General features: G+C 39.8%; 1 protein-coding gene across 1 annotated transcript; it reads right to left on the bottom strand.

The window, feature by feature from the left end:
• Positions 1-4114: 4114 nt before the first annotated feature.
• On the bottom strand, positions 4115-22205 carry LOC143292362 (uncharacterized). Its single transcript, XM_076602558.1, has 5 exons — positions 19993-22205; positions 14171-15357; positions 12711-12891; positions 10967-11047; positions 4115-8940 (listed from the first exon to the last, which is right to left on the bottom strand). The coding sequence occupies exons 2-4, from the start codon at positions 15334-15336 to the stop codon at positions 10997-10999; spliced, it is 1398 nt and encodes a 465-aa protein (XP_076458673.1). The 5' UTR covers positions 15337-15357; positions 19993-22205; the 3' UTR covers positions 4115-8940; positions 10967-10996.
• Between the last annotated feature and the right edge of the window lie 5072 nt (positions 22206-27277).

Genomic DNA, 27277 nt, shown 5'->3' with positions numbered 1-27277 from the left:
GGAGAAAAACTGAAGTCGATGCTGAAAACAAGTTATGTTTTGAGGCAACAGCAACAAACCATGAAACACAAATTAACCCACTTGAATTTGGCACATTTTATTCAAAATATTCCATGCATTCTGGCCCCAATTACAATCAAATATTTGAAAACTTTGCAATCCTACCAAATGCAATGCAGCAAAAACAATATATATTATGCAACCGTGTACGTATGATTTAAACTATGAAAAGAAAAAAAGTATAAAAACAAACAAAACAAATGTATATGGATCAAGAACACATGAAACACATTTTCTAAGAGACTTGACTGTGATGTAAAAATGCACAAACAACTGGAAACCATCTACAAACAAAAAGAGATTTTTTTGAAGTGACTTCGTTCTGAAAAATAAGTGTACAACCATATTCATATTATATCTTTACTAAAAGGGAAAATCTCACTAACAGGACACTGGAAAAAGAACTGAACATTTCTAAAATATGCTTATTTGATTCAGGTTTTGATGAATATCTTCATATCCCTAACTGTGTGATATATACGACTTTTCCGTAAGTATATCTACCGCACTTTTATTCTCAAGGCAAAAATGGAAAAACTGAGTTACTTTTTCAGAATTTATGGGATCCACCTACAGAGTCCAAATTCAGTATTAGTAACATAGTTTACATTCTTTATGCCAAAGCAGAAAAACAAATAGAAATATGTACATTATCTTATGGCAGCCTGCAAAAATTTAGCAGCTTGTACAAGCACTTAATCAGTTCATGTTTTTTGTACTAAAAAGAATTATGACAAGACTTACATGATCTGTGGTGCTTCTTTCTCCAGACAGCTACAGCAAAGTTTACAGTCTCAGCACAATTAAAGACACAATGGTTTTCATTCAAAGAATTAATATACCCTACAGAGTGTGTGTATCTTTTTCAGGTCACTGTCATTTTAACACTGTGGAACAACAGAGCAGGTGACAGCTGGCTGTTATGCTTATTGCACTACTGACTAAAAACAAGCACCAAAAAAAGTCATCAATGCTTGCACTCCATAAAAACCATACAGCACTTTTTGCTTGGCACACCGGCGCGGTTTGGCATTGCCATACACATTCACAAACACTGAACTGCGTGTATATGTGTATACTGAAAAAAAACAAAAAACAAATACAAAAACACAAAAAAGCAGAGCATGCAAACAGTATGAGATCAGTGTTAATTTGAACTGTGCAACAGTTTTTAACAACTAATTAATTAAGGGCATTCAAGATAAGTTGGGATTTTTTTCCATTTTTATTTATGCGTGTTCCATTACATGAATTTTATGATGTTCAAATGCAGCTGTGAGCAAGCAATGATTTCTGGGTTGCACTCTCTGAAACAAGTGGCAAGGGATGAATACAGTACTGCATATGACTAAACTTTAAAACTAAACACAATGATCAAAAGTTTCATAATGACATTATCTTCCACAGATTTGCCATGCGCTTTTAGTCTGAATTTACATAGTTTCTTGCTTTTGACAATCTGTGCATGCACCTGACTATTCTTCACATCCCTGATTTGGATTTTGACATAGTGAAGATAACGTCCACAGCGTCTTGTAACATGCAGTCCCCTGGACCACCCCTCCATGAAGCACTTACACCAGCACCAGTATGGGGAAAAAACACAACCACAAGTCACAACAGTGTAGTGGAGTCAAAGTTAGATCACACATTTTAACATTTTTCCTTTTTTTTCCTTCTTTTTTTTTATAATTTGTGATGACTTTCATATTCTGTTTAAACACGTCTTTTTCTCTTCAAAAGTCAATTCTGCTGTAACTTCATCTTATCTAACTATTTAAAGTTTCAATTTTCATTTGAGTTTCACTGGCATGAACATTTGAAACTGATATTCTGCATCACCAATATTCTCTGTTCAAACTAAAATTCCAAGGTCACATAAACAAAATTTAAAGTTGATGAAGGACAAAGACAAACAAAGAAGAAGAACCCCCCCCCCCCCCCCCCCCCCGCTCCCCAAAAAAACAAAAACAAAAAAAAACTGACAAAACATGGTGGTTTTCAAAAACAGAAACAAGTGGGCAACACACTTGCACAAAACAATGGCAAAGTATTCTATGATCTGTCAAGTGGACTGCACACACTCCATTCCCTTCAACCTAAAGATTGACGGAGGAAACTAAGTTCAACCTGCATTTATAAACCACTCCATTCCCTTCAACCTAAAGAAAGAGTGACGTAGGAAACCAAGTTCAGCCTGCATTTATAAACCACTCCATTCCCTTCAACCTAAAGAAAGAGTGACGTAGGAAACCAAGTTCAACCTGCATTTATAAACCACTCCATTCCCTTCAACCTAAAGAGTGACATAGGAAACCAAGTTCAGCCTGCATTTATAAACACACTCCATTCCCTTCAACCTAAAGAGTGACGTAGGAAACCAAGTTCAGCCTGCATTTATAAACCACTCCATTCCCTTCAACCTAAAGAGTGACGTAGGAAACCAAGTTCAGCCTGCATTTATAAACCACTCCATTCCCTTCAACCTAAAGAGTGACGTAGGAAACCAAGTTCAGCCTGCATTTATAAACACACTCCATTCCCTTCAACCTAAAGAAAGAGTGACGGAGGAAACCCAGTTCAACCTACATTTATAAACCACTCCATTCCCTTCAACCTAAAGAGTGACGTAGGAAACCAAGTTCAACCTGCATTTATAAACACACTCCATTCCCTTCAACCTAAAGAGTGATGTAGGAAACCCAGTTCAGCCTGCATTTATAAACCACTCCATTCCCTTCAACCTAAAGAGTGACGTAGGAAACCAAGTTCAACCTGCATTTATAAACACACTCCATTCCCTTCAACCTAAAGAGTGATGTAGGAAACCAAGTTCAGCCTGCATTTATAAACCACTCCATTCCCTTCAACCTAAAGAGTGACGGAGGAAACCCAGTTCAACCTACATTTATAAACACACTCCATTCCCTTCAACCTAAAGAGTGATGTAGGAAACCCAGTTCAACCTGCATTTATAAACACACTCCATTCCCTTCAACCTAAAGAGTGATGTAGGAAACCCAGTTCAACCTGCATTTATAAACACACTCCATTCCCTTCAACCTAAAGAGTGATGTAGGAAACCCAGTTCAGCCTGCATTTATAAACCACTCCATTCCCTTCAACCTAAAGAGTGATGTAGGAAACCAAGTTCAGCCTGCATTTATAAACCACTTCATTCCCTTCAACCTAAAGAGTGACGCAGGAAACCAAGTTCAGCCTGCATTTATAAACACACTCCACATTCCTTCTGATTCATTTAACGTGCACTGCACAAAGCTGTACATCTGAGATCAGTGATATCAGTTTTCACGGACATTGATTCTGCCCAGTGCTGAAGGTGGTGTACATACTTTTACCTGCAGCACAGCATGTCGCACGCATGACCACGTCACAGGTATGCCCATCTGGAAGGGCAGTTTGGGCGGAGGACTGAGGGGTGGGGCTGGGAGGGGGGTTGGGGGGGGGGGGGAGTTCAGGAGTGAGGAATCATAATCCAACATCTCACACAGTATCAAACTCCTGGATCCTATTCTTGGTTTTTACCACTGCTAGTCACTGATGTAGTGATCATGTTGAAAAAAATAGCATTTGGCACATCAACACAAAAAAGGTAACAGTGAAGGAAATGTCATCTTCTCCATCACAGGACTAAGATCAAACCAGAACAGCACACAGACCAGCCCTGACTAGAGGTGATGGTTGTCAGGCAGTGAAGGAAATGTCATCTTCTCCATCACAGGACTAAGATCAAACCAGAACAGCACACAGGACCAGCCCTGACTAGAGGTGATGGTTGTCAGGCAGTGAAGAAAGGCAGCTCTTGAAGGCAATCACATCACAAAAATGCATAGCAAACCAAAGATTACAACAAAGCCAGGCAATATTCACACTTGTGGAAACACAGCACCATCCTTTTTTTTTCCTTACCTTCCCACCCACAATGTCTGTATTTCATTCATTTGGGACTTCACCATACAGTATCATCAACTGCTGCAAACTACTGCATACAAGCATGTGTACAAACGCCAAAAAAAAAAAACAACAAAAACAACAAAACCTCCATCTGTCAAAAAAACAACAACAAAACCCCACCTCCATCTGTCATCACTGGCTAATGACAGAATCATAAAGACTAGACCCTTGCTACATCTGTCATCACTGGCTAATGATAGAATCATAAAGACTAGACCCTTGCTACATCTGTCATCACTGGCTAATGATAGAATCATAAAGACTAGACCCTTGCTACATCTGTCATCACTGGCTAATGACAGAATCATAAAGACTAGACCCTTGCTACATCTGTCATCACTGGCTAATAATAGAATCATAAAGACTAGACCCTTGCTACATCTGTCATCACTGGCTAATAATAGAATCATAAAGACTAGACCCTTGCTACCTCTGTCATCACTGGCTAATGACAGAATCATAAAGACTAGACCCTTGCTACATCTGTCATCACTGGCTAATGACAGAATCATAAAGACTAGACCCTTGCTACATCTGTCATCACTGGCTAATGATAGAATCATAAAGACTAGACCCTTGCTACCCCATCCACAATTACTGTTCTGCTTTAGAATCAAAACGAACTTGGCCCTTGTTATCCTATCCACAATTATTAGTCTACTTTTATACTGGGTAACTGCACATGAAGTGATTCGGGGTTGGCTTAATAATTGAATATAATTGTGGACAATGTTTCTGAATTGGTAACAAGAAAAAACAGTTGATTCATGCTCACTTAAATCAGCCTTTTATTCTATCCATTTTAAATCTTGAACAGTCAACACAGATATCTCCTGAATGACAGTTTTTGCAGTTCTGTTGGGAGAACCAGTCAACATATCACCAAGTTGGGGAGAAAAAAAATTAAGGACTGACATGTAATTTTATTTCTTCACAACTGAATCTGAGCACAAAAATTCATCTTGACACAACCACAATGACATCCGCAAAGAAAAAGGAAATGATCAAACATGATCACCACAACTGACACATTCCAGTTCGTAAGAGACATAATTAATGATATTACTCATTAGAAATAATGACATGCTAAAAATGAATCGATCAAATACACAGGTACACCTTTTTTCTCATTTCACAGAACAGAGAGAGAGAGAAAGAGAGAGAGTGTGTGTGTGCGTGTGCGTGTGCACACATGCGCAAATGTTTGCATGCATGAGACTGAAACAGTGATTGACAGACTACATGTGTGTGTGTGTGTTTGTGTGTGTGTGCATGCACGTGCACTTATTCATGTACATGGTTGCATGTGAGCAGAGTGTGTAAGTGCATGTGAGACACAGAGAAAGCCATAGATCTTGAAGTCACTGTCTCACTGCATAGACAAGCTGCAAGTTCTATGAATACATGTGTGCATGAATGAGTGTGTGCATGTGTAGGCGTGTATGTTGTGCATGTGTTCAAGTGTGCATGCATTGTGTGTACATTACCATGTGTGCGTGTGTACTTGTGTTCATGTGTGCGTGCACATGCAAACCACTTTGCAGAAGACACAACTCTGCAACATCTTCATATATGTCAATCATTAATCATCGTACAGACATTGTCATCAGTTTGTAAAGACACTTCATCTTCTGTTGTCACTGACCTTGCCAACCTAAACTGTTGACTACAACAGCCTTGGCATCCTACCTTTCTGTAAGGTACATCAGTAAATTTGGATCCTGAGAGCACTTCCTCAAATCCATCACAAGTGCCTCAAGGAACATCTTATCATGGAAGAAAAATTTCGTTAGAAACAAACATATATATATATATATATACACATATATATATATGCATAGCTGTGACTTATTCATATTCAGACATTTCTCTCATAATTCAACACAATTTCCATCTTTTCCTCTTCATTCTGTATTTACAGGCACTTGTTTTTCTTTCTTTTTTCTTTTATTCATCAAATGCCAAACTTTTATCTTCAAAATGTCCTCTAAAATGTACAATTTAAAAAAAAAAATCTTTTAAAATGTTTCTGTTAACAATAAACCACTCTCAGTTTGTTTTTTGTTGTTGTTGCTTTCTTTTGTGTGTGTGTGTGGGGGGGTGGTGGTGGTGGTGGTGGTGGTGGTGGTGGTTAAAAAACAAGCAAAACACTGCAGACCAATGTAACCTAAAAGACATGAAACTCAAAATATTTGATATCTCTCTCTCTCTTTCTTTATATCAGAGAAAACAAGGGAAAGAAGAAGAGAGATAGCCAGTGACTTATCCCACTGTGCATAAAGTGTGTACCCGTTCAGGAGAAAGGAGCAAAGGAGATATCAATGACATGGCACTCAACTTACCTCACAACGTTAGCACAACAACAACGTTTAGCTCAACAAAAAAAGAATGACGAAATTGCAAAGGAAATCAATTATATTTCCTGATAAAACAGTCAATCCAACAGTTTTATTGCTATTCTAATACTGGTACACAACAACAACAACAACAACAACAAAATATACAAGCAACAATGTGAGTATGACATCTTTTCCAGGTGATAAGCAAAATCATTTCAAACCAGTGACTGAGATCATAAAGCAGGTTCCTCTAAAATACTGTACTTAAAATTCTACAGTTCAGACAAGACACAATCAACACTAGAATATTCACACAATGGACAACAAACTATAATTGAAACTCCATGGTTCAGACAAATATTAACAAACAATGAACACTAAATATCAGCGAGCACTGAATGACAAACAAAACAGAAAAACAAGGATGTAAAATTTCAAAGCAAATTGTATTCCTGCATTCCACTGGAACCGGTATATGTAAGGTTATGATGCTTAATACTGATTGAAAACAGACTGATATAAAAATGCCCTCATCAAAGTTATTTGCATCATTTGTTAACAAACATCAATAACCAAAAATAATCTCTATGACACAATCTTTAAACCTCTGACATAATTACCTCAATGAGTTTTAATTTCTAGCCACTAACATTACTTATCACAAGATATCCAAGCCACACCTGCAGGACTGGAGACTGCTTATCTTTTTCTAAAGGCTGTGTACTCCAAAAGATGGAGAGAGAGAGAGAGACAGAGAGAGACAGAGAGAGGGACTCTGATGATTCTATTCATTTGAGGCCACTTACCCATTTTAAAAGGGGAACAAACAGAATTTCATAATCAATACTGTCATTAAATAACCACCACACGTTCTGACAGAATCTACAACACAAGAGTCACAGAGAAAGAGGGGGGAGAGAGAGAGAGAGGGAGAGAGAGAGAGGGAGAGAGAGAAAATGAATGAAACAAAGTTTTCTTTTGTAAGGGAAGCGGAGTAAGCACAATTACTTTTCTACAACCAGCCCTCAAGGAAAACAAAGCATATTACACAAGCACACACACACACACAGAGGAAAAAAAAGTTTAAATGAGAGGATGCACATAACTTATTTGTGTACAAAGACACACTTCATGTTGGAAAATACCACATGAAGAGAAAACAAGAGAGACACGGAGCAAAGAAACAGCCTTTTATCATTACCGGCTACTAGACAACAGCCATCTTGTTCAGATTAGTTCAATGTAGTGTGATATGGGATTAAAGTATTGTAATATGATATGTGCATTATTTGGATATTGTGGTGTATGATATGTATGATGAGTGCTGTGATGATTTTGTTCGTGTATGAACAAAAGTTATTGTTTGGAGTGTCTGGTCTGACGTCTGTGTGGTGTTATGTATCTGACTTTTTGTAAGATAACTTAGTGTTGGAGTGTCTGGTTGGAGGTCTGTGTGGGGTTATGTATCTGACTTTTTGTAAGATAACTTAGTGTTGGAGTGTCTGGTTGGAGGTCTGTGTGGGGTTATGTATCTGACTTTTTGTAAGATAACTTAGTGTTGGAGTGTCTGGTTGGAGGTCTGTGTGGGGTTATGTATCTGACTTTTTGTAAGATAACTTAGTGTTGGAGTGTCTGGTTGGACGTCTGTGTGGGGTTATGTATCTGACTTTTTGTAACATAACTTAGTGTTGGAGTGTCTGGTTGGAGGTCTGTGTGGGGTTATGTATCTGACTTTTTGTAACATAACTTATTGTCGGAGTGTCTGGTCTGACATCTGTGTGGGGTTATGTATCTAACTTTTTGTAACATAACTTAGTGTTGGAGTGTCTGGTTGGAGGTCTGTGTGGGGTTATGTATCTGACTTTTTGAACATAACTTAGTGTTGGAGTGTCTGGTTGGATGTCTGCACTGGGTTATGTATCAAAGGTTTTCGTTTCAGTGTTTAAATCCATCCATTTTAAACAACAGTTACTACATTGTACAGTGCAACTGAGCATGTTTCAGATGGAAAGGTGCTACTTGAATTAAATTAATGTTATTATCATAATTATTATCAAACTTAAATTCAAACGACGAAAGTGAACTGCTGTTTGATTACTGTCCTTGCAAAGTACAGTAAGCCAGTGTGACTTATCCTCTGATCTCTCTGAAAAGCAGTCAACAAATATTCAAACACATATTCAAATCTTGCACTCAATTTTCTTTTTCAAGTTTGTTTTATCTATAATTATTCTGCCCATTCCCCATTCAAAGAACAGAAAAAGGAGCAGATGACATTCAAAACTACGAAAGATGCAAGCACAAAAAATGTGGTTTTGTTTTATTGCTCTGTCACCGCAGGAAGCCAAAGTACCTTTATCCACTAAACGTATGACCTCTCTCTAAAACACACACACACACACACATGCATGTAAACACACATGCACATACACACATACACATGCTCACACAAACATAACCACACACAGAGGATAAACTAAAGAATATAAGAAAGCAAAAGTCAGATTCACACACATACTATCCATATTGCCAGATGACGTGCCATTTAGACATGTTCCTCATCTCCCTGGAAAAAACAAACAACAAAATATTGCTTTCCGCGTTCATGAAAATCAGGAATAAATACTACCAGTCATATTACTGAAACACTTCATTCAGCAAAGAAACAGAAATGCAAACACAAACAGTCCACACTAAATTCAGAAAACAAACAAAAAAACACACAAATAGCCTCCATCAGTTACACTAAATTCAGAAAACAAACAAAAAAAACACACAAATAGCCTCCATCAGTAACACTAAATTCAGAAAACAAACAAAAAAACACACAAATAGCCTCCATCAGTTACACTAAATTCAGAAAACAAACAAAAAAACACACAAATATCCTCCATCAGTTACACTAAATTCAGAAAACAAACAAAAAAAACACACAAATAGCCTCCATCAGTAACACTAAATTCAGAAAACAAACAAAAAAGCACAAAAATAAACAGTCCTTATCAGTAACACTTGAATTAGAAAACAAACAAAAAAAAACCCCACACAAATAGTCTCCCTAAATTCAGAAAACAAACAAAAAAGCACACACACAAACAGTCCATACCAGTAACACTAAAGTCAGAAAACAGACACACACAAACACAAACAGTCCATATCAGTAACACTAAATTCAGAAAACACACACACACACACACACACACACACACACACACAAACAGTCCAAATCAGTAACACTAAAGTCAGAAAACAAACAAAAACACACACAAACAGTCCATATCAGTAACACTAAATTCAGAAAACACACACACACAAACAGTCCATACCAGTAACACTAAATTCAGAAAACAGACACACACACACACAAACAGTCCATATCAGTAACACTAAATTCAGAAAACAGACAAAAAAACACACACACAAACAGTCCATACCAGTAACACTAAATTCAGAAAACAGACAAAAAAGCACACACACACAAACAGTCCATATCAGTAACACTAAATTCAGAAAACAGACAAAAAAGCACACACACACAAACAGTCCATATCAGTAACACTAAATTCAGAAAACAGACAAACACACACACACAAACAGTCCATATCAGTAACACTAAAGTCAGAAAACAGACACACACACACACACAAACAGTCCATATCAGTAACACTAAAGTCAGAAAACAGACACACACACACACAAAAAAAAAAAACCCACCCACATCAATAACACTAATTCAGAAAACAAACTGAAAGACACACACAAACAGACCCCCAACCAGTCTATCTATAAGGTCTCAAACATACAATGTGTTGTGCTCTTGTAAACCTGTCCTAATGCTTCTGAATGTGAATTCACATCATCTTATTTCAGCAACTGACCAGAACAAGGCACAGAAAACAGCAACACCTTCGGACATACAGAAATTATGCGATAATGTATCCTTATTCAAAATTAATATTGGGAACCTCTTGATAGCACTTTTCTCTTCTTCAAGCCACCACAATAAGAAAAAAAGGTCTCAAATATGGAAGCAATTATTTTTCTATTCATATCTATTTAATTCTTTTGTTCTAGTTGACACAAAACATCTATCTCCTCTATATTTCAAACAATCTTTGTGAACATCATCAGGTATACAACAAACAGTGAATAATTTGGGATGTGAACTTAAGGAAGAGAGCTATGTTTTTCATTGGCAGTGACTGGCACACATTTTAATCTCTTAGCCAAAGCCATCTGTCTGGAAAATCAAAAGTGAAAAAAAGGGGATAATATTCAATGGGACAAGACAGAATCTAACTCTCTTTCATCCTCCACTATGTTTAAAAAAAAATACTTGGGCTTTTGGTCAAGAAGACAAAAATCAAGCCATGGAGGATTTCAGATTAAAAATGGAGGTGAAACACCACAGTCAATCAATCATTTTCTTTTGCTAAAATCAATATATATATATTTTTTTTAATTTGATTTAACAATAAACATTAAAGACTTTTCCCCGAGTGCATTTAGAACTCTGTTCAAATGGCTTAAGTTTCACAAGTGGAGAACAACACTGCATAACAACTGATGAACACAGAACTGGAAAGCTTTACCAGATGACAGGGCGGGTTGACTGAACTTCCTCAGTTCTGTGCGGCGGTGACTGCTGGCACAGCAATGGTTCTCTCCTCTTCCTGAAATGATTTTCATTTAGGTAAGTATGTATGGTATGGAGCAAATTCCACTGTCCTTGGTTTTTTAAAGAAAAATTTGTGTGTATGTGTGTGTGCGCATGCGTGACTACAAGCGTGCATGCATGATTGTGTGTGTATTGTGTGCATGCATGTACATGCAGATGAGCATTTTTATGAGAGTGAGTACCTACATTTGTGGGTGCAAATGGATGTGCGTTTACATGTAGTATCTGCATCTGTGCACAGTACTTGAGGAAAACAAAATAAACATTTATCCAAGTTAAACTTTTGAGTCTGTGTATAATATAGTGAAGTGTGTTGCCTGGAGGTAAAGCATCCACATAGGAAGTGAGATAGTCTTAGTGCACTAGTTCAAATCCCACACTCGCTAGTATTTCTCTCCCTCCACCACACCTTGAATGGTGGTCTGGAGGCTAGTCATTCAGATAAGACAGTAAAGCAAGGTCCTGTGTAGCATGTACTTAGCGTAAGTAGAAGAACTCATGGCGACAAAAAGGTTGTCCCTGTCAAAAACCTGTATAACAATCCACTTTGATACCAAACCAAGTTACATTTGCAGGCAGACAACAAGGGGATTCAATGGGCGGTGCTGCACTGTAGTGACCAGCTTTTCCTGGGGACAGCAGTCCAAACATCACACAGAGAAAACTGCTGAGACAAAATGTAACACAATACAATACACTACCATACACTACAATACAATGCATCTGTCTGCCTTACTCCTGTTCCTGAACAAAATTTGTACACATGGATAACTTCCTACATGGCTTGGGCCATTTAATACAGACAAAAAAAAATCTTAACAAAAGAAAAAAAAAAGCTCATTCTGAATCAAAACATAATGCTGTCAGTCCAAAATCTTTTTAAAAACACTTCTGAATTGAGAGAAGATCATTTCTTGAACAAACAAAAAGCACTCATGACGCAAGAATGTCAATCTGTACAGGACAGTAACTGTCGATGATCCCCAGTAGAATATGCTTGCTGAGTGCCCAAGTTCTTAGTCAAAAGGATATACTCACATATATAAGTTGTCTTTGTAGTTTAACAATCAAAGCACTATCTTGATGCAGTTCAGTCAAATATGTTGATCCCTTTACAGAAAACAGCAACCAGTCCTAACTCTCCTTCCCCCCCTAAAATAATCAAAGTACCTGTAAAATTTGTGATAATCAAAGTACCTGTAAAATTTGTGATAATCACAGTACCTGTAAAATTTGTGATAATCAAAGTACCTGTAAAATTTGTGATAATCACAGTACCTGTAAAATTTGTGATAATCACAGTACCTGTAAAATTTGTGATAATCAAAGTACCTGTAAATATCACAAAGTACCTGTAAAATTTGTGATAATCAAAGTACCTGTAACATTTGTGATAATCACAGTACCTGTAACATTTGTGATAATCACAGTACCTGTAAAATCTGTGATAATCACAGTACACAGTACCTGTAACATTTGTGATAATCACAGTACCTGTAAAATCTGTGATAATCAAAGTACCTGTAAAATTTGTGATAATTACAGTACCTGTAAACTTTGTGAATAATCACAGTACCTGTAAAATCTGTGATAATCACAGTACCTGTAAAATTTGTGATAATTACAGTACCTGTAAACTTTGTGAATAATCACAGTACCTGTAAAATCTGTGACAGGTACAGCAGCTGCTGCTTCAGCCCCCGCAGATCACTCAACAGCTGTGAGTAGGTCTTGGCATCCATCATCACCAGATGGCGTCCCTTCACCACCAAAGACACTGGACACATCACTGCTTCACATTCATGGGACAGCTTCTCCAACACGTTAACCGCTGCATACCTAGAAAAAGAAACAAAAGAGGCCTTTCAGAACTAAGCTTAATAGCTCTACGACAACTGTTTGCCAAGGAATATTTTGGTCAAGGAGAGTAATAATCAAACATGCAAACAACTAAAAGAAAGTACGTAACTACACTTTTCTGAAAGGAAAATCAGCACCCTATCAAATTAAGACAATTTCACATGAATTCAATGATTTTTCTACTGGAAAATTCCTATAATGATGCAGATGGAAATTTCCATCCTGGGGCACTTAAGGGGTTACAACAGATTCATGAACAATACCCACTTTATGTACCTATAGAAATAACACAATTTTATCAATGGGCATTACTGAACAAAGTACCTGCTTCCAAGCAGGACATTTAAAAAAGCAAGCTTCTAAGGCGCTGACCTTTGATTTTCAACCTTTTTAACCTTCCCACAGATTGAATGTTAAACTTTAAGTTATAACCAATTAATGAAGCAAATTTGATTTTAAAAATAATAATTAAAAAATGTGGCGTCTTTAGCCAGTTCAGGCATTAGCTAATAAAAGTACCCAGTTTGATTTTTTTTTTTTTAATTGAACTTATAAACACAAGCTCTATCAATGTGTATCAATTATACATTTAAGGTTTCTCCAAGTTCTTTCCTGCCAAACTCTGACTTTGACCTATGACCCCTGACACTGACCTTCAAGATTTCTGCTCTCACTATCATGACTATGACTAATCACTGTACAAAATTTGATGAAGACTGAATGCTAAGCTCAAGCTCTCTACAACCTAACCAAACAAAAACAAAAAAACAACAACAAAAAACCCCACCTGTATTCATTATGCCATGTTGTGACACTGACCTTTGAAATGTTATCTTGAATTTCTGAACAGTTTGTGTTCTAGGTGTGGCCACTAACTGTAACATGTTTGATGGAAACTGGATGCTAAACACACGCTCTAGAGTCTACTCGCAGTTGCTGAGAAAATGCCAATTCCAATGTTTACCACATGCACTCACACACACACTCTCTCTCTCTAAATTACACACAAACATACTCACCACATACATGCACATATAAACAGACATGCATGTGTACATAATGTACTGACCAACAAAATAGGATCTATGTCTGCATGGATTCACTTTGCTCACACATGGTAACAATTTTAAAGTCTTATTTATGATTTCAGCTCATATCAAATCACAATAAAAAATTTACACATTTGTTAAATGTGTACATGCAAGCATGTGTGTGTGTGTGAGTTGAAAATACAAAATGACCCTGACTGGTTCCTCACCCAACTGACGATGAACACAAAGCCACACTGCCATCTTCCAAAATCTCCTCAGCACCTTCTGTCTCGCAGTCTGAGGATGACCCCAAATGACCTTCAGACTTGGACATGCCATGTCCGCTGTCTTCATCATCTTCTGGCAAAGTGTCTGAACACACCTGTTCACTGAAAGCTGGAAGTCTAGTTGGTGTTGACCTGGATAAAGGTGGCTGCCTTGCCTGCGCATCCGGGCTATTTGGACTTTCAGTCACACTAATGCTGGGGACGTGGGAGTCTCCCAACTGAGCGCTGGAGAAATCACAGTGGCAAATGCTGTCCGCCAGTTCCAGGATCTCACTGTAAATACTCATTCTGCTGGTGAAGAAGACATCACCATCCTCATGGTCCACGTTCTCTGTATCCAGCTGGTTCTCCACAGAATCAAACTGTGCTAAGGGGGCTCGAAAACTGACGTCATCGCCGAAAACGTCCGAAGCCTCGCTCTTTGCGCGGTCCATGCATGTGTACATAGAGGTGTGCAGGTCCAGGCTGTCTGCTGATTTCCAGGACATCCTCACATGCTTGCCTTCCCCCCTCTCCTGTCCTTGTTTCTTCAGGTTGGATTTCAGCAGCCTGGTGGGAATGTCTGAGTGTCTCTTGGGGGAGTAAGAAACAGGACTTCCAGTGCCATGTCTCAGGCAGGCAGACTGTTGTCCAGCTTGCCGGTGACCACTGCACATGCAGTATGTGTTGCCAGGGACCAGCAGCGAAAGCTCAGACGTGTCCAGCTGAAACTGACCACACTGCTGACATGATCCACGGCTGAGTCTTTTCAGTTTGTTGTGGCATGACCTGCAGAGGCTGAGGTCTTTCTTCCCAAGAGGCTCACAGTTAGGATCCTCAGTGACAGGGCCGATGCTTTCAATGCCACTGTCTGAGGGAGCTACCCCTGTAGCTTTCTCAACATTTTCAGGCAAATGCTGCAAATCAGCTGCTGGCGGAGGGGTGTTTGCAGTGAGAGGTGTGATACCTTCCTCAAGGATCTGATCCTCTTGGTGCTGAGAGTCTCCATTAGTTAAAGGTGCATACTGCAGGCCTTTCTCCCCATGCCCAGGCCACCTGTCAGCCGGCAGTTTATGCCGTGGAGACATGACGGCTGTCTCACTATCACTGGAGTAACAGCCCCCCATGGTACCTGTTCACATCAGGTCCTGCAACAGAGAATGATACCAGAAGAATGTTGAAACTGACATCTTGGCAACACTAATGATTATTCACAATCCTTTCTGCTTTGCAAGTTTTTAACGTCCAGTGTATAAGTGTTGAGACTAATCATTTCCTCTTGCAGCTTATAAAATTATATCCAAAGAAAAGAAGAAAGAAATATAATTATTGTGAGAGATAAACAAAACCAAGAGAGTGAATCACATTGAAAAATATTGTGCTTATATGAAAGTGTCTGAAGGATAATGTAAAATTCTACAATCAACCTGAACCCTTGCTGTTCCTTTCTTTTTTTTTTCTATCATAATACTGATTAAGACAGCAAAACGGAATGCCTCTGAAGGCATGCACAGTACCTCACAGGACAGTCTAGGTGACTATCCCATGTATATATTCAATTTTTTTTTTATCATACATAATATTCTTAGACTCATACACTTAATATGTCCTGATAAAAATAAAAAAAATTAAAAAACAAAAAAACCAATAAACAGCCGTACTATCTTGGAGCAATTTCACCTCCATCGACTGACACAATGCCAGAAAACAAGCATTTTTTTTCAACGCAAAACGCTTCCACCAAGTATCAAGACTGGACATTTGTTTTGAATTGGATGACATCAGGAATATACTGGTACAATGACAAACGTACAAAGAAAAAATTGTGCATGATTTTTTTTCATCAAGTTGTTGTTTCTTATTCCAATGACAGCATGTATGTTTACCTTTCTATGTGTTTTTGAAATTGGGTATTATAAAAGAAAAAAATCTTAATGATCACAGATAAAATTGTTTATGAGATGCATCCAAACTCAACAACCTGGTCAAACAATAACAAGTAATAATAATTTCCAACTAAAAATGTTTCTAATTTAAGTAAAAACATCACTAATGAACACTGGGTCTTAGTACTTAAGAATGTTATTTCCGTGTGAATATCATCCAAATCAAATAAAGATGTAACAGTCATGCTTAGATTTTCATTTTCAATAAGATTAAATGAACTACCTGTAGAATCTGCTCAAACAACACCTATCTTCACATATAATTCATATATATATATATATATATATATATAATAATAATAATAATAATAATAATAATAGAGAGAGAGAGAGACAGAGAGACAGAGAGACAGAAAGAGACTCAGAGCGAGAAAGATCTGTGTGTATCAAAGCTCTAAGTATCATTTTGATAAGCCTTCTACAGAAATTGCTAATCAGCCAGTCATCCCCTATTTCTGAAGAGCAATGACACAGACACTCAGCCATTAAAAAACACTAGATTCTAAGGTCAAAACCACTCACACTTGCGAGCAAACAAATAAAACTAAAAACTAAAAAAGTGACTCTCTCTCTCCCCCTCTCTCTCATGTGTACACACACACACACACACACACACACACACACACACACACACACACATTCATGCACAGAATGAGAGACGGACAGAGAGACAGACTCAAAGAGAAGCACACACATACAGAGACAGACACATAGACTCAAAGAGAAGCGCACACATACAGAGACAGAAACAGACTGAGAGCCTCAAAATGACAGAAAGATATACAGATAACCTGAACAGTCATCCTCCCCTGACTTGACCTGTAGTTCCAGAATCCCACACCCCACACCTTTCCCCAATATTCACCAATCAGTAAACAGTTCAAAGCCAGTGGCACAGTGTGTGAACCCTGAAGTAGGACAAGTTGAAGAGCTAGAGCAACCTTATCTTATCAGTGCAACCAGGCAGAACCACCTCTCCCTCCCCAGGTGCAGCAGGGGCAGGGAAAGGGGGAACGTGCTGTGTGCTGCTGTATCACTTTACACTCTCCGTGAAGGAACCTGGGTAACACTACTGGCCTAACAGATATGCTGCTTGCTGCCTGAACTTATGTGTGGGGCTTTTTTTTTTTTCTTTCTCCTTGGCCCTGACTGGATGCGTGAGTCAGATACAGGTAGCAGGGAGGTTATCTCCAGTGCTGTCTTGCATTTATAGAACTTCTTCATGGTTCTGCCTCATTGGAAAACATGACTACATCTGTGTGTTCACTTTTCTTTTTTATGTCTTGATCTTGCTATGATTTTGGCCGGTCTTCCGTTGACCAATGGACACACACACACACACACACACACGCGCGCGCGCACACACACACACACATACATACATACATACATACATACATACATACATATACACACATACAGAGGTATACATATACACATCTTACACAGACACACACATGCACACACACAAATGCACATGCACATGAGCACCATATACACAACATTGTGTGTGTGTGTGTGTGTGTGTGTGTGTGTGTGTGTACCCAATTTGAAAACATAAATACACCTATGTATTCACCTCTTTCTTCTATCTTGACCTTGTTAGGATTTTAGCTGGTCTTTTGTTGATCCATGGAAACACACACACAAACACAAACACACATATCCACACCATACACAGACACAGACACATACAATGACACATGCACACACACAAATGCACATGCACATGAGCACCATTCACACATTGTGTGTGTGTGTGTGTGTGTGTGCGTGCACGTCTATGTGTGTGTCTCTGTGTGTGTTTGTGTGTCTGTACATGATGTGCATAAGCATACCTAATTGGAAAACATAAATGCACCTATGTATTCACTTTTTTTCTTTCCTGGACTTTTTATGATTTTGTCTGGTCTTTTGTTGATCCATGGACACACACACACACAATGCACATGAGCACCATAAACACAACATTGTGTGTGTGTGTGTGTGTGTGTGTGTGTATGCGTGTGCCATACTGTCAAGTCACTTGCTTTCTCAGAATGTTCAAATTAGTGGAAAAACCAAAAATAACACATCACTCACATTTTATACCTACTGGACACAAAGAGCAATCTGTTTAACCACCCTCCTATTCACCCCATTTCAAGGCCTGATGATCGTGTCGGATTTATGGAAAGGTGTGGCATCTGCTTCCCTTTATCAGTGAAATGTGGTGTAGCATATATATCTATATATATATCTATATAATATATATATATATATATGGATCAGTCTGCAAGCTGCGACACCTTAAACTTCCTCTATTTTATCTCCTCTATCAAAAGTATCATGTCTGAGCCTCTGCTAAGTTAAATTATAATTTATAATTCAAAAAAGGTAAACTGGTTTATGTATCACATTGGTTTGACTTTGACGACTTTTTAAAAAATCCATCTTTATATTATACCCTGGCAGCCATCTAAAAACTAAACCAGTCAAAAACCAGTCTTTTTCTTTCTTTTTTTTGGGGGGGGAGGTTGGGGGAGGGGGTGGGGGTGGGGATGAGGGGTAGCATCTATAGATTTACAAACAGCACACTCACATACTGATATGTAATTCACAACACTGCATGGGATCAGCCTGTGGAATGTCAGTATCTTCTATTTGTTCTCACAGCACATTACTACCTTTGGTTAGTTGTGTTGAAAAGGAAAAGAACTGTAGTTTTATCATGCTGCTGGTGTCAAACCATTCCTTCAACAATTTCACAACAAGAATTTACAAAGAGACACAAAAAGAGAGAGGGTGGTGACTGGGAAACATTAAGGGCAGAATGTCAGAAACAGGAGATAAAAAGAAAGAGATGACAGAAAGAAAGAAATGAATGAAAGAGATGACAGAAGGAACAGAAAAAGTATAAGAAAACAAAAACATGAAATGATTTGCTATAACATTTGAGAGGATATTTCCTGCACGTGAATTAAATCACCTCGCAGAAGGTGTTTTGTTTTTTGATTTGCAGGTGTTATGAACCAGATGTACCCCATCCCCTTTAGCTTTACCCATTTGGGGAGAAAATCAACACCACATCTGGAAACATAATTTAAAGAAACCAGTTAAGAAACCATACAAGAAACCAGTTAATTTGATATCAGACAAACTTTCGTTTCTAACTGGTATGTCAGATACCTATGTAGTCATCCTGATTTACTTGACAAAAGCTGTGTGTACATATGTGTGTGTGTGTGTGTGTGTGTGTGTGTGTGTGTGTGTGTGTGTGTGTGTGTGTACTCTTGTGTGTAAAATGTCCTCAAATGATGAAGGTTGAGCAGATCAGTGTGCCTAAAAATATAGGCCTCTTCTCTGCCATAAGGAAGAATCTTTCAAAACAGAACTGAAATGAAACTGAAACAAATTCAGCACAATACAATCGCTAAACCTGCCAGCAGCCACAACAATCACCTGTACGTGGACTTTGTAATCTCTTTATTTAATCTGTCGCTGTGCAGTGCAATAGCAATATCACGAACATGTTACACCCATAATATCAACTTAACAATGTCACCCTGGCAATTTTGATACGTTTGTTTAAACTGACAAGCATCATTTGCTTGACAGAAGTCTTCTATTCCTTTTCTTTGCCACGGCATATATGTTCGTTACGATAAATCACGATACAAGGATCGATATTTTGAGCCTCATAACGTACACGTTGAGGCTTCACTGGACCACTCACACTGAAAGACTGCATCTGTGCAAAACAGTCTGTCTGCATGCCACATGGTTCTTTTTATAGATTACATAGTGGGCTTTTTGCTTTATTTACTACACCAGACATCACATCTTTCACAACTGTACCTGTTGCAGGCATTCACCGCCAGTCGAAATTGGAGACAGTAAATCACGGCAACGTTAAAACCTTGCATCTGGAAGATGTTGTATGATGTACCTGTGGCCATTGCCGCCGTTTTCGTTTGTGCACTGCACGACAAACGGCAGTGCACCAAAGACGGTTAGTCGACGGCATGGGGGAAACTGCACTCGCAGTCTGCTCTCGATGAATCACCAACCCATCTCTCTCGCTGAAGAGTTCTGTGCAGATTCCACACTTCTAAACAGTGGCTTCCCTTAAATGATGGGGAGGGGTGTGGTCGTAATAGGCAAACACTGTCCAAGGCATGTCACGCATCGACTTGGCAATTGTGGCATACGCTCCACCTTCACGAAATCTTTCGCTACATTTGCACCGAGCTCAATCCCACGCAAACAAACCCTCCAACAAGGGATACAACTAATTCTTGTTAAACACTGCAATAATTATCTCCCTTTTATTCGCAAAGCACACAAAATGAATTGTAAAAACAAAAGATAAGCTAAGATAAGAATAACTTTATTATCTCCAATTAGAGAAATTTGATCAGGTGCATTATCACAACATAGACAAGTAAAACAACAACAACAGTTATTAGAATTATAACGAAGGCAGATGTAAACTGAATATCACATACACTGTTTCGTACATTCATACCACACATCGCAGGCAATTTTTCCAAATGTAAGAAAACAAAAACAAAAAACAAACAAACATTATTTTGAATAATAATGATTGTGAACATAACATACTATACTGCACACTGATTAAATTAAGATAAGAATAATTTAATTATCTCACAGATAAATTGCATCAGGTGCAGAAACACAACCCGGCAGACAATCAGTACACACATACATACACGCCCGTCAGTGTGCGCGGAACAACATTAAACATTCACTTGATTAAACAGGAGCAATAAACGAAATTTTTCAAAAAAAGCATTTCACATATACTGAGCTTTAAAAACATCAGCTGTAACTGTGATTATTGATGATGATGGATCGAGTCTCCCGTCGGACTCATCAGTCAATGATGCAAGGAAAATTGGCTCGTGGTCGACAAGATAGCTTGAGTTTAAAAAAACAAAACAGCAACAACAATTGTACAATAGAAATACAAAGTTTTACGATGTCACCATGATGGAAATACAAAGAAAACTGGCTTGTGAGCAAGATTGCATGAGATGATGGAGTCAGTCTCCCGTCCGGCGGACCGACGGACTGATGAGTAGGAACTGAGGCAGGCCGTGGTTTATCTGTCGGTGTGTGTCCTCACATGGGAGAAGAGGCCTATTCGGGATGCGCAGCACTTCCCACAGGTGTTGCAAGCGGGAAAACGTCTCCAGAAGTCAGTTGAGCCCTGCTTCCCGGCTTCGCTCACGCTTCTCCTTAATGGCCAGCGTTCTCTTGTTTTCAAACGTCTTTATCATGATGCCACTCAGTACACGGTAGAGCACAGCATCCTCCAGCGAAAGCGGTCAAGGGCAGCAGTTTCCCAGGAAGCGATGTCTATGTCACAGGAAGTTTGAGGTTTGTCTTCAAGGTGTCCTTGAAGCACTTGCAGGGTCCGAGTTCCAAGTTCGCGGTGGCCTTCCTTCAGCCGGCTGGCCATACAATAGCATCTTCGAGATCCTGCTGTCTGTCATGCGGACAACGTGTCCCAGTGTCCAGCCGGCGTAGCTGGCACTGGGTCAGCAAGCTTTCGATGCTGGGCAGGCCACTCCTCTCTAGGACCTGGAGGTTGGAGACCCTGTCTTGTCACTTTATGCCGAGGATCTTTCGTAGGCATCTCTGGTGGAACTGCTCAAGTTGTTGAATCTGACGGCGATACGTCGTCCATGTTTCACACCAGTACAAGGTGGTCAGCACAACAGCTCTGTAGGTTTTGATTTTGGTGCTGAGCCTGATGCCTTTGTTGTTCCACAGCCTGTTGTTGAGTCTGCCAAAGGCGGAGCTGGCCTTTTATTCACCCACTACGGCTTAGGTACTATACTTCTGATATAACATTGCAGTTCACGGGGCCGCCAAGGCGCGCGTGCGTCATTAGAGAGAGAGACAGAGACACGGAGAGAGACAGAAAGAAGATATGGCTGTTTCCTTTATTGTCTCATAAAGAGACACTGGAACTGCATCACTGAGGCCGGCGGGCGTCGGACAAAACAAAATTAGACAATTATCAATGTGTGTGTGTGTGTGTGTGTGTGACATGTCTGTGCATCGCCCGCCGGCAGCTGACATCATGATGCACGTCACGAGTCAGTCAGTGCCGGCCGATTTGTGTACAGCTGCACGCACTCAGTATCGGCGTAAAATGACATCTTTGTTGACCGGCTGCGCGCGGCCGACTGACTGTTGGGTCAGTTTGCAATGCTTTGTATATTAATTATTATATCAATTATTAATTATTATATTAATTATTATGGACGGCCGATGAAACCGCCCTGAGCTCCACACTGCATGGACACAGAGAGCCAGCTGAGTGTCCTGTATTCCCATCAGGTTGTTGTCATTCTTATCACAGGGACACTGAGAAGAGAGGGAGACAGGGAGCACAAAACTATAGCATATCTGAAGGCAATCATTTGGCCCCGGCTCAAGCTGTGCTGACGTCGTGAGCTATATGACACATTCGAAACACACATTATCAGTTTTCGTCTGTTGTACAAGCACTACACGTAGGCGGCACCGGCCCACATTGCGGAGCCCTGGTATATTGTCACTGATGAACACGTCACAGCTTTTCTACATATTAGTCTAATTAGCATCCTGCCTTGATACCGCCCTGTGCCACGCGCATTAATCGCTGTGCCATGTCATCATTTATTTCAGTCATGGCGGAATATGTAGCCTATGACTCACTGAAAGATTAACTGGTGTGAAATATAACTGCTCTTCGGCTCGCTCTCTCTCTCTCTCTCTCTCTCTCTCTCAATGTACAGGTCTGCCGCAGGGTAAAGTGGTGGGCCTCCTTTCGCCGGCCGCTCGATCACTATCCGTTGTAGTCACATTATGTACTCTAGAAGTGTAAGCACACGGCTCCTACGTCAGTGTTTGATGCGATCGTTCCTGTTGATGATTGGAAATATCCCGTTTCACAGTTGTCAGATCATTGAATTTTGTCACAGTTTACTGCCCAGATAGATCATAGTTGAGTTATATATCCTTCAATACAAATTACGGCAGAGTGTGACAAGATTTATGAAATCCATCCTGCAAGTCAGACCAATTGACAAAAAAAACAACTGACAGACGAATAGACGGCAGCATGCTTAGTGGTGCACTTGAGATTATAGTGTGGAAAATACAATTTATAGGGAGCTATGTACAGGCATGCCGCAGGTTTACTGATTCCCGGCGGCTGTTGGTAATTTATACCTTTCTCAGCGTTATTTCTTCATCCCCATCTCTCATGTATCCACAGTCGGTGTTTCCCGGCCAAGTCTCTGTTCGTGCAGGATAGATCTCCGTCTGTTTTCCCCCAACATGCTCGGTCTGTGTCCCACCACTGAGGCCAGATCTGTTTCCCGGCCGAGGTCATGTTTTGTTTGGTCAAGTTTAGGTTCGGTTCCATACAAACTACAAACTCGATCACACACACACACACACCGACAAGGACGTTCATCACTCCTCAACTTATAATCTTTGATCTTTTTGCCACAAATCATGATTTGTTCAAAGTATTCATAAATTGATAGACTTTCTAACACATAGAATAATTATACGTTTGTCTCGATTACAACCGTGAGTTGGACTGACTGTATTCACGCTATTGTACCTTTGACATACGGCAAGACAAAGAAAGTGGGCATCACGATGACTAAAAAAAAAAAAAAAAAAAAAAAAAAATAAGATATATAAAAAAATTAAAGAGAGAGAGAGAGGAAATAAACAACTAAGAAGCGTACAGGAGAAACGTGATTAAACAGACCTGTAAAACCTGGGGGTGAATGAATGAGAATGGTGCTTGGTGCTCACAGCGGCAATGAAATGGTAGGTTGGTACGACTTCAAGAAAAAGCGCACTCAGCCATCGTTGTTGTTTTTGTTTTTCATTTTATAATAAACTACCGTTTAAATTTATAATAAACTACCGTTTAAAACAAAGGGACACGCTACCGTTTAAGACTAAGGGACATAATTCAAACCATTGCCACCTGCGTTGTCCATCGCCGGGCATACAGGTAAATCTCTGGTGCTTCAGATGACGGACAGCCAAATCAGCAATGGTTTGAATCACGCGCCTTTGTCTTACGAAGAGAAGACCTGATAGTACTCACTCCTTGTTTCATATTTCTCTTTAGTCTCTTCGTCTCATTTATTTTTCTAACCAATACTAGAGTGCGTATAGTAGCTTTCAGACATTAACCGATTCAATTGTTTTTGTATCTTAAAGAATGAATATGTACCGCTAACTTACTGTTACTTCTTCAATTTCTAAGAATGGTTTTTTTTGGAATTTATCATGCGACCACACTTTACCACCATGTCTGAAGGCTGAAATCATCAACTCTTCTGCAATACTCTGCAAAGTGGGTATCCAGTCTGACTTCATATCAGTCCGCAGTGCTTTTTGTTCTTTCCCTTTTTTCCCCTTCCTTTTAATTAAGCAACAATACAGAGTGGACACTGGCACGAAAGTGAAGAAAAAAGAAAATGATAACTAAATAATAAATTGTTTCCATCCCTGAACTTATTTTGTGAATCCACTGAGAGGCAGCTTCAAAGTATGTGCACAAACAGACGACATGTAAAACCAGTTCTAGTTCAAATGGATACAGTCATGTTGTCAGTTGCGACAAATGAGTATTACCATCTTCAGTCCAGTGACAAAGACCCACCAGCCGTGTGGTCAGTCTACTTCAGACCGTAAAGTAGACTGCGCGGAGCCGGCCAGGTTGTAGGTGGGTCCTCAATCTTTCCCGGTCACGTGACACGTGGCTTGTTTGCACTCTACGACCTCGCCATCCCCAAAGTCAGTGAAAGATCTATGCACAACCTTGCTGACCGTCTAGAATGTTGAACTGAGTATTCTCGATGGTTTAAACATGATTTCAAGTTATTCGCAAAAGCAAAAGCCAAACAAAGAAGTTTCAATCACACAGAGCAGCAACAAGCCAAAGCATATGGTGTGCTCGGTGATCAGCAGAGGTACTGACAATGAATCCATGCATCAAACAGCGGCAGCATTATAAACAATATCAAATTTAGATTAAATCCATTCTCGTATTTTCCTTGAAGTGTCCAGCTGTTTCAAAGATGGACTGAGACCACTGGCAACAACAGCAATATAATGAATATATATACCTCATCATCAGTATAAATTATGCATAAATACACTGACATGTAATTATTAATTCGATGTCAATTTCAACTGAAAACCCGCTGAGAGAATTTCAGTGTAACGGATGCTTTTATATGAAACACTTAATGTTTGTACCTCCTGTTTAATCGTCATGTTTGATTGTCAAGAAGCGATGTTTCTGGAAGTTTTGTTTTGATGTGTGGCTTTCGATTCTTTCCAGTGTCAACGCAGCGACCAAGTTGCGAGTTGCATAACTTGTTAGTTTGTAGAGTGAGTTTCATTCATTAAGTTGATATCTTTCATGCTTTGTTGTTGTTGTTTTTATGCTAGAGCACAGTGTGTTGAGATCGTCCGTTGACGAAAATCTTTGTCTCCACCTGCCAGCTGATTCGGAAAGTGAACTAAGAATATTTTTGGTGCCATGGATTGCACAAGAAAACTTGATTTCTAAACGAGTTCAGTGATTGTGTTTAAAGTTTTTTTTATTCCTACTTTCTGTTGGTTTTATTTCAAAATTCACCAAATGTGTTGTGAATCAAAGTCATTAATTTTGATTGAGATTTCAGTTTTGAACTCCGCCAGTAGTAAGTAAGTAGTAAGTAAGAAGTAAGTTTGATTAGGGCAGACAATCTTTGTTATCTTTGTCTCAGATCAGCTTCTTCCCCTTCTCCCTCTCCCCCTTTTTCCTCTGGGCGTGGCTTCAGTCCTTCTGGCTGTGTCCGCCAGTTGGCCACGTTGCAGAGAACGACCTTCACTCTAGCTGGTTGTAAAGGTCACAGTCTTTGTGGGTGTGTGGCCCAAAGACTGAAAGAAGTGAGTAGTCATTAGAAGCGACTAGCTGTCACTCAAAGTGAGCTTGGCGAGCTTTTCTGTTCGAACCGTCCCTGTTTCTTGGACTTTTCAATTGGTTTGGCGAAGTGATTATGGTGTGTATGAGAACTGGTACGTGAGTATGTGGTACATGCTGAAAGTGTGGAAAGCAGTGTATGAAAGTGTTCAGAAAGATAATTTGAATAATAATAAATGTGTGTGAGAGGTGCGGGGGAAGGGACGGGGGAGGGGGGAGGACGGAGGTGGGGGGTTGCGTGTTCGGGGTGGTTTCCCAGACTGAGTTCCAGCATCCGGCAGATCTTAACTACTGAGCGCACTCTTGACGCGCGGCCGACGCAAACAATGGCCGCGCGCGCGCGCGCGCACACACAGACACAAACTGAACTGATCTCATCTGCAGAGTCTTTTCCAACAAGACACAAGAACACACACGACCGCAAAGCACACACCGTGTTACTGAATGAGGTTATTGCAATAAATATACACCGGCACATTCAACTTACAACTTGAGCAGTTTCACCAGAGATGCCTACGAAAGATCCTCGGCATAAAGTGGCAAGACAGGGTCTCCAACCTCCAGGTCCTAGAGAGGAGAGGCCTGCCCAGCATCGAAAGCCTGCTGATCCATTGCCAGCTACGCTGGACAGGACACGTTGTCCGCATGACAGACAGCAGGGTCCCGAAGATGCTATTGTATGGCCAGCTGAAGGAAGGCCACCGTGAACTTGGAAGACCCTGCAAGCGCTTCAAGGACATCTTGCAGACAAGCCTCAAAGCCTGTGACATAGACATCGCTTCCTGGGAAACTGATGCTCTTGACCGCTCTCGCTGGAGGATGCTGTGCTCTAGTGGCATAAAGACGTTTGAAAACAAGAGAACGCTGGCCATAAAGGAGAAGCGTGAGCGAAGAAGGAAGCAGGGCTCAACTACTGGAGACGTTTTCCCTTGCAACACCTGTGGGAAGTGCTGTGCATCTAGAATCGGCCTCTTCTCCCATATGAGGACACACACCGACAGATAAGCCTGCCTGCCTACTCATCCGTCGGTCCGACGGGAGACTCCATTATTATTATCACACCGGCACTGACGGTACAGGAACATGTATCAGCTGGTAAAACAAACACTGGCGAGGCAGCGA

The sequence above is a fragment of the Babylonia areolata genome, chromosome 18, assembly GCF_041734735.1.
Source record: "Babylonia areolata isolate BAREFJ2019XMU chromosome 18, ASM4173473v1, whole genome shotgun sequence".
In the NCBI taxonomy this organism is placed as follows: domain Eukaryota; kingdom Metazoa; phylum Mollusca; class Gastropoda; order Neogastropoda; family Buccinidae; genus Babylonia; species Babylonia areolata.
The sequence above is the reverse complement of the archived record's forward strand: the minus strand, read 5'-3'. Positions and strand labels throughout refer to the sequence as shown.

Excerpts from the sequence above, each read along its gene's own strand:
- LOC143292362 (XM_076602558.1), bottom strand. The coding sequence starts at position 15,336 with ATGGGGGGCTGTTACTCCAGTGATAGTGAGACAGCCGTCATGTCTCCA. Across the intron at positions 12,892-14,170 it reads TTGTGTTCATCGTCAGTTGG|GTATGCAGCGGTTAACGTGT; the intron begins GTGAGGAACCAG and ends TTCTTTTTCTAG. Across the intron at positions 11,048-12,710 it reads ACCTGTCACAGATTTTACAG|GAAGAGGAGAGAACCATTGC; the intron begins GTACTGTGATTA and ends AAATCATTTCAG.